The sequence below is a fragment of the Heterocephalus glaber genome, unplaced genomic scaffold (assembly GCF_053883595.1).
Source record: "Heterocephalus glaber isolate CG9 unplaced genomic scaffold, H.glaber_assembly_v1.0 deba00001442, whole genome shotgun sequence".
NCBI classification, from domain to species: Eukaryota; Metazoa; Chordata; class Mammalia; order Rodentia; family Bathyergidae; genus Heterocephalus; species Heterocephalus glaber.
This window is the reverse complement of record NW_028258296.1, coordinates 54,988,926-55,001,262: the sequence shown is the minus strand read 5'-3', so window position 1 is coordinate 55,001,262 and position 12,337 is coordinate 54,988,926. Positions and strand designations below refer to the sequence as shown.

At 37.7% G+C, this 12,337-nt stretch overlaps 1 protein-coding gene across 1 annotated transcript; it reads right to left on the bottom strand.

Moving 5' to 3' along the window:
• Positions 1–10,881: 10,881 nt before the first annotated feature.
• On the bottom strand, positions 10,882–11,845 carry LOC101723374 (olfactory receptor 5J3). The gene is given in 2 exon segments (XM_004854128.3): positions 10,882–11,701; positions 11,703–11,845. Coding segments are annotated over 2 exon segments (963 nt in total).
• Positions 11,846–12,337: the final 492 nt, after the last annotated feature.

The window sequence follows — 12,337 nt, the reverse complement described above, 5'->3', positions numbered from 1 at the left end:
GAAAAATTGGATTTCAACCTGCCAAAGATTAAAACTAGACCCATATCTATCACCATGAACTAAACTATGATTGAAGTGGATTAAAGATCTAAATATTAAGTCAGAAACACTAAACTTGCTGGAAGATAAGGTAGGTAGAACTCTTGAAGATATTGGCATAGAAAAAGACTTTATGAACAAAACTTCAGTAGTATGGGAACTAGCAGAAAGAATCAACAACTGGTATTTCATCTTATTAAAAAGCTTCTGCACTGCAAGAGAAACCACCAACAGACCTAAGAGAAAACGTACAATGTGAGAAAAAATTTTTAGCAGCTATACCTCACACAAAGGACTATTATCTAGAATATATAAAGAACTGAAAAAAATCAGACCCCCCAAATTTAAAGACCCCATTCAAAAATGGGCATCTGAAATGAACAGACATTTTTTAGACAAAGAAGTAAAAGCAGCAAATAAGCATATGAAAAAATATTCAACATCACTGGTCATTTGAGAGATGCAGATGTAAACAACACTGAGATTCCACGTCAGCCCAAAAAGAATGGCTGCTATCAAGGAATCAACCAGAATCAGCCTGCACACCGGCAACAATCCATTGGACACCCCCTCCCTGCTCCTCTGTACAGTCACCTGGTTCCACACTACAAAGACACAGAGGACACTGGACCACCAGACCACTGTACTGAGTCCTGCCCCTCCTGGGCCAGAGATAGGGGCTTCCTGGCCACCATCTGTCCTGCTGCTCCCAGCCCCTGTCCCACCTTTCCCAGCTCAGAGGGGGTAATCCGTGCAGGTGCCAACAGCCCCCCGCCTACAGTCGAAATGAGAAAACACATAAATAAGTCTCAAAACCAGACTTCTAGATCACCTACAGCAACCCCAAAGGGAAATGAGATGGAAGACTCTGATATTGAACCATCTGGACCCACTGAACTGGCAACAAAAGGGGATCTGGAAAAAATGAAATCAGAAATAATTTCTCAGATAACAGGAGAAATTGTGCCCCTAGTCCAAGACATGATTAATAAATCTAGAGAGGAGCTGAGGAACATGATGGAGTCCCAACATAGGAAACAAATGGAATCCATAAAACAGAAGCAAATAGATTTCCAGGACATGAAAAACTCCATTGAAAGTCTACAGAGCAGAATGAGCCAATGTGAGGACACAGTTTCAGAAATAGAAGATAAGATTGCAATTAGTGACCAGGAAAAGAAAAATTGTTAAAATTATAAGGGAACATGAGAAATCAATCCAGCAGCTGCTAGATGATGCAAAGAAGAATAACATAAGACTGATTGGAGTCAGTGAAGAAACAGGAGAGAGTGCAGATGACATAAAAAAACTCTTCACAGAAATAATGGCAGAAAACTTCCCAAGCAGGGGAAAAGAGCTTGACATACAGATAAGTGAGGCATATAGGACTCCAAATAGCCTTGATCAAAAAAAATCTACACATAGGCATATAATTGTTAAGATTCCAGAAACACAACAGAAGAACAAAGTTCTCCAAGCAGTCAGAGAAAAGAAACAAATCACATACAAAGGAAAGCCCATCAGAATCACAGCAGACTTCTCAACACAAACCATCAAGGCAAGAAGAGCTTGGAGTGACATATTCCAAACCCTAAAAGAAAACAGCCTCCAACCCAGATTGATGTACCCTGAAAAACTATCTTTCAAAATGGATGGAGAAATAAGATACTTTCATGACAAAGAGCACCTTAGGAACTTCGTGAATACCAAACCAGCACTCCAAAGAATTTTACACAATATCCTAGGAACAGACATTGAGGATCACAACCCCAGGAATTAAAGCAGAATGAACCCATGTGGCATGACAAGAAATTAAATGTAAAGGGGGAGAACCCAACAAAAAGAAAAAGTCATGGCAATGACAAGTCAATACGATTCAGTTATAACCATCAACGTCAATGGTCTCAATGCACCAATCAAAAGAAATAGACTGGTCGAATGGGTCAAGAAGCAAAATCCAACAATATTCTGCATACAAGAAACACATTTAATTCAAAAGGAAACTCATAGACTGAAAGTTAAAGGGTGGAAAACAATACTCCATGGGATGGGAACCCAAAAAAAAGCAGGAGTAGCTATCCTCTTGGCAGATCAAGTAGATTTCAAACCAACACTGATTAAGAGAGATGAAGAAGGACATTACATCCTTGAAAAGGGAACAATCCAAGAGGAAGAGATGACAATCGTAAATATCTGTGCACCAAACACTAGTGCACCCAACTATATAAAACAAATACTAATGGACATGAAAAGTCATATATGCACTAATACAATTGTAGTGGGGGACCTCAACACCCTACTGTCACAAATAGATAGATCAACTAGACTAAAAATAAATAATGAAATACTAGAACTCAATCAAACTCTTGAGCAAATGAACTTAACAGATATTTACAGAGTCTTCCACCCCACAAAATCAGAATACACATTCTTCTCAGCTGCACATGGGTCATTCTCAAAAATAGACCACAAACTCACACATAGAACATGTTTAAGTAAGTGCAAAGGAATTGAAGTTATCCCTGTATATTATCAGACCATAGTGTGATGAAATTGGAGATCCATAGCAAAAGAAACTCAAAAGATTTCATAAACATTTGGAAATTGAACAACACACTTCTGAATAACCAATGGGTCACAGAGAAAATTAAAGAAGAAATCAGACAGTTCCTTCAGTTAAATGAAAATGACAATACAACATATCAGAATCTATGGGGCACAATGAAAACAGTCTTATGAGGGAAATTCATAGCAGTGAATACGCATATTAGGAAAACAGAACGATCCCAATTAAACAACCTGATGCTGCACCTCAAGCTTCCAAAAAAAGAAGAGCAGGACAATCCCAGAGCTCATACAAGGGAGGAAATTGTAAAGATCAGAGGAGAAATCAATGCAATGGAGACTAAGAGAACAATATAAAAAATCAATGAAGCCAAGAGTTGGTTCTTCGAAAGAATCAACAAAATTGACAAACCCTTAGGCAACCTTAACTAAAAAAGGAAAGAAAAGGCCCAAATCCATGCAATTAGGAATGGAAAGGGTGAAATTACAACAGACCCAGCAGAATTTCAGAGAATCATCAATACCTACTTCCTGAACCTATATGCCAATAAGATGGACAGATTCCTAGATACATATGAATTACCAAAGTTGAATGAAGAAGATCTAAAAATTCTGAACAACCCAATATCAACCAATGAAATTGAAAATGTAATTAAAAACTTATCAACTAAGAAAAGCCCAGGCCCTGATGGCTTCACTGCTGAATTCTACAAGACATTTAGAGAGGAACTACTGCCACTACTGTTTAAACTCTTCAATGAGATTAAAACGGAAGCAATACTCCCAAATTCATTCCTGGAAGCAAGCATCACCTTGATCCCCAAAGCAGAGAAACACCCAAACGAAAAGGAGAACTATAGGCCAATCTCACTAATGAACATAGATGCAAAAATCCTTAATAAGATACTGGCAAACAGAATGCAGAAGATCATCAAGAAGATCATACACCGTGATCAAGTGAGATTCATCCCAGGGATGCAGGGTTGGTTCAACATATGCAAATCAATCAATGTAATACACTATATCAACAGAGCCAAGGACAAAAACCATATGATTATCTCCATAGATGCAGAAAAAGCATTTGACAAAATCCAACATGCATTTATGGTAAAAACCCTACAAAAAATTGGAATAGATGGTCTCTACCTCAGATTGATAAAAGCCATGTAAGAAAAAGCAACAACCAATATCATACTAAATGGTCAAAAAATGAAATCCTTCACACTAAAATCAGGAACAAGACAAGGATGGGCACTATCACCACTCTTGTTCAATATAGTTCTGGAAACATTAGCCATGGCAATTAGACAAGAGAAAGAAATAAAAGGAATAATGATAGGAAATGAAGAAGTCAAACTGTCATTATTTGCAGATGACATGATATTCTATATAGGAGACCTGAAGAACTCCACCAAAAGTCTTCTAGACTTAATAACCAAATTCAGTCAAGTAACTGGTTACAAGGTCAACACAAAAATCAGTAGCTTTCCTCTACACCAATGACAGACTCACTGAGAGAGAAATAGGGAAAATAATTCCTTTCACAATAGCATCTAAAAAACTGAAATACCTAGGAATCAACCTAACAAAAGAAATTGAAGACCTGTTCTCTGAAAACTATGGCACTCTGAAAAGAGAGATTGAAGATGATATCAGAATATGGACAGACATCCTCTGCTCCTGGGTAGGAAGGATTAATATAGTGAAAATGGCCATACTTCCAAAACTACTGTATAGATTTAATGCAATTCCAATTGAGATTCCAGAAGCATACTTCATAGACCTCGAGAAGACAATCCAAAAATTCATTTGGAACCAGAAGAGACCCAGAATAGCAAAAGCAATTCTAGGTAACAGAGACATGGCAGGGGGTATCACAATCCCCAACCTGCAACTATACTACAAAGCTACTGTGATAAAAACAGCATGGTATTGGCAAAGAAACAGACCTGAGGATCAGTGGAACAGATTAGAAGATGCAGAAACAACTCCAGACACACTCAGCCATCTCATCTTCTACAAAGGAGCCAAACACCCTCACTGGAGGAAAGATAGCCTCTTTAATAAATGGTGCTGGAAAAATTGGGCTTCAACTTGCCAAAGACTAAAACTAGACCTATATCTCTCGTCATGCACTAAACTAAAATCAAAATGGATTCAAGATCTAAATATTAAAATAGAAACTCTGAACCAGTTGGAACGGAGGTTAGGTAGAACTCTTGAAGACATTGGTGTAGGAAATGATTTTATGAACAAAACCTCAGTTGCCTGTGAACTAGCACAAACAATTAACAAGTGGGATCTCTTCTTATTAAAAGGCTTCTGCACAGCAAAAGAAACCACCAGCAGTGTGAAGAGACAACCCACAATGTGGGGAAAAATCTTCACCTGCTCTTCCTCAGACAAAGGTCTACTATCTCGAACCTATAAAGAACTTAAAAAGATCAGACCTCCCAAATTTAAAGACCCAATCCACAAATGGACATCTGTAATGAACAGACATTTCTCAGACAAGGAAGTAGAAATAGCAAATAAATACATGAAAAAATGTTCAACATCACTGGTCATTCGAGAGATGCAAATGAAAACAATGCTGAGATTCCACTTCACTCCAGAAAGAATGGCTGCTATCATGAAATCAACCAATAAGAAATGCTGGTGGGGCTGTGGGGAAAGAGGAACCCTGCTCCACTGCTGGTGGGAGTGTAGACTGGTGCAAGCACTGTGGAAATCAGTATGGAGATACCTCAAAGAACTAGGACTGGAAGTCCCATTTGACCCCGCTATTCCACTGCTGGGGATCTTCCACAAAGAATTAGAAGAATCATACCACAGTGATATATGTGTGCCCATGCTCATAGCAGCACAGTTTGTAATAGCTAAAACTTGGAAACAGCCCAAATGCCCATCAACTGGAGACTGGATAAAGAAAATGTGGTTTTTTTAATAAAATGGAGTACTACTCAGCCATAAAAAATGAGAAATTAGAGACATTTATAGCTAAGTGGATGCACATTGAGGCAATACTCTTAAGTGAAATAAATAGGACACACATGTATAAATATCGAATAGTTTCTCTGGTGTGAGAAACTGAAAGTGTAAATAAGGACTAAACTGTATAATAGGTCATATGAAATAGGAAGAAAAGGGGCAAAAGGGAAGGAAGTGGGAGGGCTAGGGGAAAGGATAGAAGGGAATGGGATTAATATGAGAAAATGGAAAAATAGGAACAAAACCTTTGTAAATAGGGAGGACTGGAGGGGTTGAAGGGAGGGCTGGGCAAGGGTGAAAAATAAGAACCGAGAGGTTATGTAAAGGTGCAAATTTCCAATGATGAATGTCATTATATTGTATACCTAAAATGTACCAATGATTAGAATGAATAATCGATAATGCAAAATAGGAAGAAAAGGTCCAAAGGGGTAGGGGTCGTGGGAGGGGCAGGTGAAAGGAAAGATGGGAAAGGCAAAATGCTGAGAAATGGAAAAAATGGAAATAAAGTCTTTATAAATAGGGAAGGGTGGAGGGGGTGAAGGTAGGGCTAGGAATGGGGAAAAAATAAGAACCCAGATGCATTATATAAAGGCACAATTCCCAATGAGAAATGTAATTGTGTTGTGTACTTAAAATGTACCAATACAAGAATTTAATTTAAAAAAAAAAGAAATCAACCAATAACAAATGCTGGCTGGGTGTGGGGAGAAAGGAACCCTTCTCCATTGTTGGTGGGGGTGCAGACTGGTGGAACCACTGTGGAAATCAGTATGGAGATACCTCAAAGAACTAGAACTAGAGGTCTCATTTGACCCAGCTCTTCCCCTGCTGGGTATCTTCCCAAAAGAATTAAAAGAATCATACCACAGCGATATATGTGCACCCATGTTTATAGCGACACAGTTTGTAATAGCTAAAGCTTGGAAGCAGCCCAAGTGCCCATCAACTGGAAACTGGATAAAGAAGATGTTTTTTTTTATAAAATGGAGTACTACTCAGCCATAAAGAATGAGAAACTAGAGTCATTTATAGCTAAATGGATGCACATTGAGGCCATACTCTTAAGTGAAATAAATAGGACACACGTGTAAATACCAAATAATTTCTCTAGTGTGAGAAACTGATAGTGTAAATAAGGATGAAAATGATTAAAATGAATAATTGGTCATTTGAAATAGGAAGAAAGGGTTCAACAGGGTAGGGGAAGTGGCTGGAGAAGGGGAAAGGAAAGAAGGGAAAGGAAAAATTATTAGAAAAGAAAAAAATGGAAACAAAGTCTCTGTAAGTAGGGAAGGAGGAAGTGCTTGAAGGATCCTCAGGTAACGGGAAAAAATAAGAACCAAGATGCATCATGAACAGGTTCAAGCACCCAATGATGAATGTAAACGAATTGTATACCTAGAATGTGCCAAGAAAAGAATTTAGAAAAAAATAGATAAACCCTTAGCCAGACTCACAAAGAGGAAAAAGAGAAGAGATTCACATCAATGCAATTAGAAATGAAAAAGGTAAAATTTCAACAGACACTCTCAAAATCCAGAAGATGTAACTACTTCAAAAAATTATACTCGCACAAATTAGCAAATTTTGAAGACATGGGCAGATTCCTAGACACAAACTAAAAAAACTAACCCAAGAAGAAATAACAACCCAACAACAAGCAATGATATTAACTCAGTAATAAAGAGTCTACCAAGTGAAAAAGCCCAGGATCTGATGGATTCATTGCTGAATTCTACAAAACCTTAAGGATGTTTTACCACCAATACTCCTTAAGCTGTTCAAAGAAATTGAAAGGATGGAGTGCTCCCAAATCCATTTATGGAAACCAGTGTCACTCTGATCCCAAAACCAGATAAGACCCAACTGAAAAAGAGAACTATAGGCGAATCTCCTTAATGAACATCCTTTTTAAAATCTCTGATTTTGCTACTTTTATTTTCTCTTCACAGGAAAGTATGCAACCAGCTTTTCTCTAGTCTAGAATAATTTTTTCCCCTCTGAGGCAGGTTCTTAATACGTGTCCCAGGGTGATCTTGAACTACAGGGCTCAAGTAATCCTCCTGTCTCAGCCTTCTGAAGATCTGGGACTACACGCCTGGGCCACTGCACTTAAGGACAATTTTTCTTAACTGTGTTTTGTAGAACTTTGTAAGCCCTTAATGTTGTTCCATGAAAAATGGCTTCATACAGTAAAAATAATTTTGGAAAACTGTGAGAAAAAATAATCTATTTTCTCATGTAGAGATTTTTTAATACAATGTACATTTCTGGAAAGGAGCTGTACATTTCCTAAACTTACTGGTTAGTGAATACATTTTTATTATTCATCATTTCCTAGGAATAGCATTCCACACAACTATCTTTGGGAAACCCTGGTGCAGAAGAGGGTCTCTCAAACTTGACTAATATATGACATATAGAATACTAACTTAGAATCTACCAACTTTAAAAAGCCCAGGACCTGATGCATTCACTGATGAATTCTACAAAACCTTTAAGGATGTTATATCACTAATACTCCTCAAGCTCTTCAAAGAAATCAAAAGGGATGGAGTGTTCCAAAATTCATTTATGAAAGCCAGTATTACCCTGACCTCCAAACCAGATAAAGACCCAACTGAAAAGGAGAACTGTAGGCCAATCTCAATGAACATAGATGCAAAAATCCTCAATGATATTAGCAAACAGAATGCAGCACATTACCAAAAAGATCATACATCATGATCAAGTAGGTTTCATCCCAGAGATGCAGGGATGTTCCCACACATGTAAATCAATCATCATAATGCATCATATAGACAGGAGCAAGGTCAAAACCCACATGATCATATCAATAGATGCAGAAAAGGCTTTAAACAAAGTCCAACACCACTTCATGATGAAAATCCTGAAGAAAATACATATATAAAGACCATATGATATGGTAAAGGCTATTTATGACAAACCAATAGCCAGAATCATACTAAATGGGGAAAATCTAAAAGCATTCCCTCTAAAATCAGGAACAAGACAAGGATGTCCACTTTGACCTCTTCTATTCAACATAGTACTTGAAACATTAACCAGAGCAATTAGGCAAGAGAAAGAAATAAAAGGGGTATGTTTATAAAAGGAAGAACTCAAATTATCATTATTTCAAGATGATATGATACTCTACATAGAAGACCCAAATGATTTCACCAAAAAACTCTCAGAATGAATAACCAACTTCAGCATTAGCATTTGTGTACACCAACAATGAATGGTATGAGAAGAAAATGATGAAAACAATATCATTCACAGTCACTTCAAGGAAAATGAAATACCTAGGAGTTACCCTAAGGAAGTACATGAAAGAATTCTACAAAGACAACTACAGTAGTCTTATGAAGGAGATTGAAAAGGACATCAGAAAATGGAAGGATGTCCCCTGCTCCTGGGTAGGCAGAAAAAATATTGTGAAATGGCCATACTTCCAAAACTACTACACACCCCAATCAAAATGTCAACACCATACTTTATCTAGAGAAAACAATCCTAATATTCATATGGACAAGAAGAAACCCAGAATAGCAAAAGTAACTTTGAACAATAAGAGTAAAGCAAGATTTATAGCAATACCTGACTTCAAGATATACTGCAAGGAATAGTGATAAAATTCAGCATGGTACTAGAACAAAAACAGACATATGGATCAGTGGAACAGAACTGGGGATACAGAAATCTCACGAGATGTACTCAATTATTTGATCTTTGACAAAGGGGCCAAAAGCACATGTTAAAGGAAAAATAGTCTATTCAACAAGTAGTGTTGGGAAAGCTGGTTATCTGTGTCCAAAAAATTGAAATTGGACCCTTATCTCTCACCAAACCCTAAATTAAAATCAAAATGGATTAAAGATCTAAACACTAAAACAGAAACATTAAACCTTCTAGAAGGTAAAATAGGCAAAACACTTGAAGACACAGGTGTAGTAAAGGATTTTCTAAACAAAACCTCAATCACACAAGAAATAGCAGTTCTATCAGACTAAAAAGCTTCTGTATAGCAAAAGATTTAATCAGTAAAGTGAAGAGACAACCTATAGAATGGGAAACATTTTTGCCAGCTACTCTTCAGACAGAAGACTGTCTCAAATATACACAGAACTTAAAAAAATTAAACTATCTATAATTCAAGAAGTGGGCAAGAGAAATGAACCGACAGTTCACAGAGGAAGAAATACAAATGGCCAACGAATATATGAAAAATGTTCAATTCTCTGGCCATTAAAGAAATGCAAATTAAAACAATATTAAGATTCTATCTTACTCCAGAAATAATGGCAATCATTAAGAAATCAAACAGTGGCAAATGCTGTTGTGACTGTGGTAAAAAAGGAACCCTCCTTCATTGCTGGTGGGGATGCAAACTAGTACAACCCTAATGAAAATCAGTATGGAGAATTCTGAAAGAACTGAAATTAGAAATTCCATACAACCCAGCTATCCCTCTCCTAGGTGTCTTCACCAAAGAGGTTAAGTCATCATATCACAACAAGACATGCATACCAGTGTTTACAGCAGCACAATTCATAATAGCTAAATCCTGGAAGCAGCCTATATCCATCAACAGATGATTGGATAAAGAAAATGTAGTATCTATACACAATGGAATACTACTTGGCTATAAAGAATGACACATTTGAGACATTTGTAGGAAAATGGATACACCTGGAAATATAATGTTGAGTAAAATAAACCAGACACACAAGCTTAAAACCATATGGTATCTCTCATTTGAGTGACTCAAAGTACAAACAAAGAAAATGATAAAGGATGGGTAAAAGGGATGAGAGGATGAACCTCTTGCAATAGGGAAGTGGTCCAAGGGAATAAGGGTATGGGGTAAGGAGGAAGGGAAGGGGAAATGAGAAGAATAAATTGTGCCATGTACAGGAACCTAACAATCTCAATTAATCTAAACATTGTGCCATAAGATGAGCTAAGACAAAAAAAATCAATAAGTACGTAAAAGGGGGTAGGGGAATTAGAGGAGGAGAGGCAAGGGGGAACATAGAGGAAGTGGATTTTTCAAAAAAAAGAAACAAGCTGTAACATGTACATGTAACCACTCTCTAAGATGATTGTAAACTGTATGAATTGCAAACATATACTGATAAAATTTAAAAATTAAATTGGCCGGGGATTTAGCTCAATGGTTCTGCCCCTTGCCTCACAACCGCAAGGACTCAAATTCTATCCCAGGTACAAAAAAAAATTAAATTAAAGAAACAAATTTTCCAGAAGGAAAAACATTATCTAGCTGCTGATCTCACTAGAGAATCCATAATTTCTAATCAGTTTCTTCAGGGCACCCTTGACCTCCTTGTTTCTCAGGCTGTAAATGATGGGGTTCAACATGGGGGTCACCACACAGAAGAGAACAGAGACCAGGATGTCCATGTCCAAAGAGGAGCCTTCACTGGGCCTGACATAGTTGAAGTTGGCTGTTCCAAAGTAGACCACCACCACGGTCAGGTGGGATGCGCAGGTGGAGAAGGCCTTGCTCCTGCCTTGAGCAGAAGGGATCCTAACAATGGCTGAGATGATGAGTATGTAGGACCCGGCAGTAAACAGGCAGGGGCTCAGGCCAATGGTGGCACTGGCCACATGGAGCACAGACTCATTGACAGAAGTGTCTGAGCAGGACAGCTTCAGGAGCAATGGGATGTCACAGAGAAAGTGGCTGATCTCGTTGGGCCCACACAGAGTGAGTGTGGCTGCCAGCACTGTGTGTGTCGCAGAATTCACCAGCCCACATAGCCAGGACCCAGTCACCAGGCAAACACAGACCTTCACACTCATGAGCACTGGATATTGAAGAGGGCGGCAAATGGCCACATAGCGATCATAAGCCATCACAGCCAATAAGACACCCTCAGCACCAGCGCATGTCACAAAGGAAAAGATCTGGGAAAGGCAGCCTTGGTAGGAGATGGTCTTCTTCTCCCGGAAGAAGTTCCCCAACATGACTGGCATGGTGACAGATGTGTAGCAAATGTCCAAGAAGCTCAGGTTGCTGAGGAAATAATACATTGGCGTGTGGACTGCAAGACTGATTTTTATGATATTTCCAAGAGAAGACAAGGATGAATAACTCTTTCAGTTTAAAGTGCTTGGGAAATCCCAGAAAGATGAATTCAGAGACTGCTGTTTGAATTTTGATTTCTTTGAAGTCTTTCTCAACAGAAAGTAAAATTGGGAAATAAATTCTGAAAATCATAAAGCCTAAAGTATTTACTTTCTGATCCTTTCCAGAAAAATATCTTTAGCTTCTGGTGTAAACAATTGAGTTTGAAAGTTTGATGGTTGGGTTTAGACCATGGCTTTATCACCTGTTAATCATGACCTTGAGCAACTTCTTTAATTTCTATGAACTTTATTTTGCTCATGTTTAAGAAGGAGTAATGTTTGCATTCAGAATTTTTGTCAGTAGTGAGTAGCATAGCAGTGACCATAGCTAACGTACTACACCATAAGTCTCTCAATTATACCAGTGCCACTGCTTAAGTTTCCCTTTAAACATGTTATTTCCTGCAAAGAACTCTTCTATACTTTTGGTGAAAATGTAAATTAGTGAAAAAGTTTTACTCCAAAATAATCTGTTACTCTAAAACTACTATAAAATAATCTATTTTTAAAAATTACTAAAACAAAGAAAACTAATAAAAGAATCTAAATAGTATGTATGAAAGTGTTTATTTAACACAAAAGA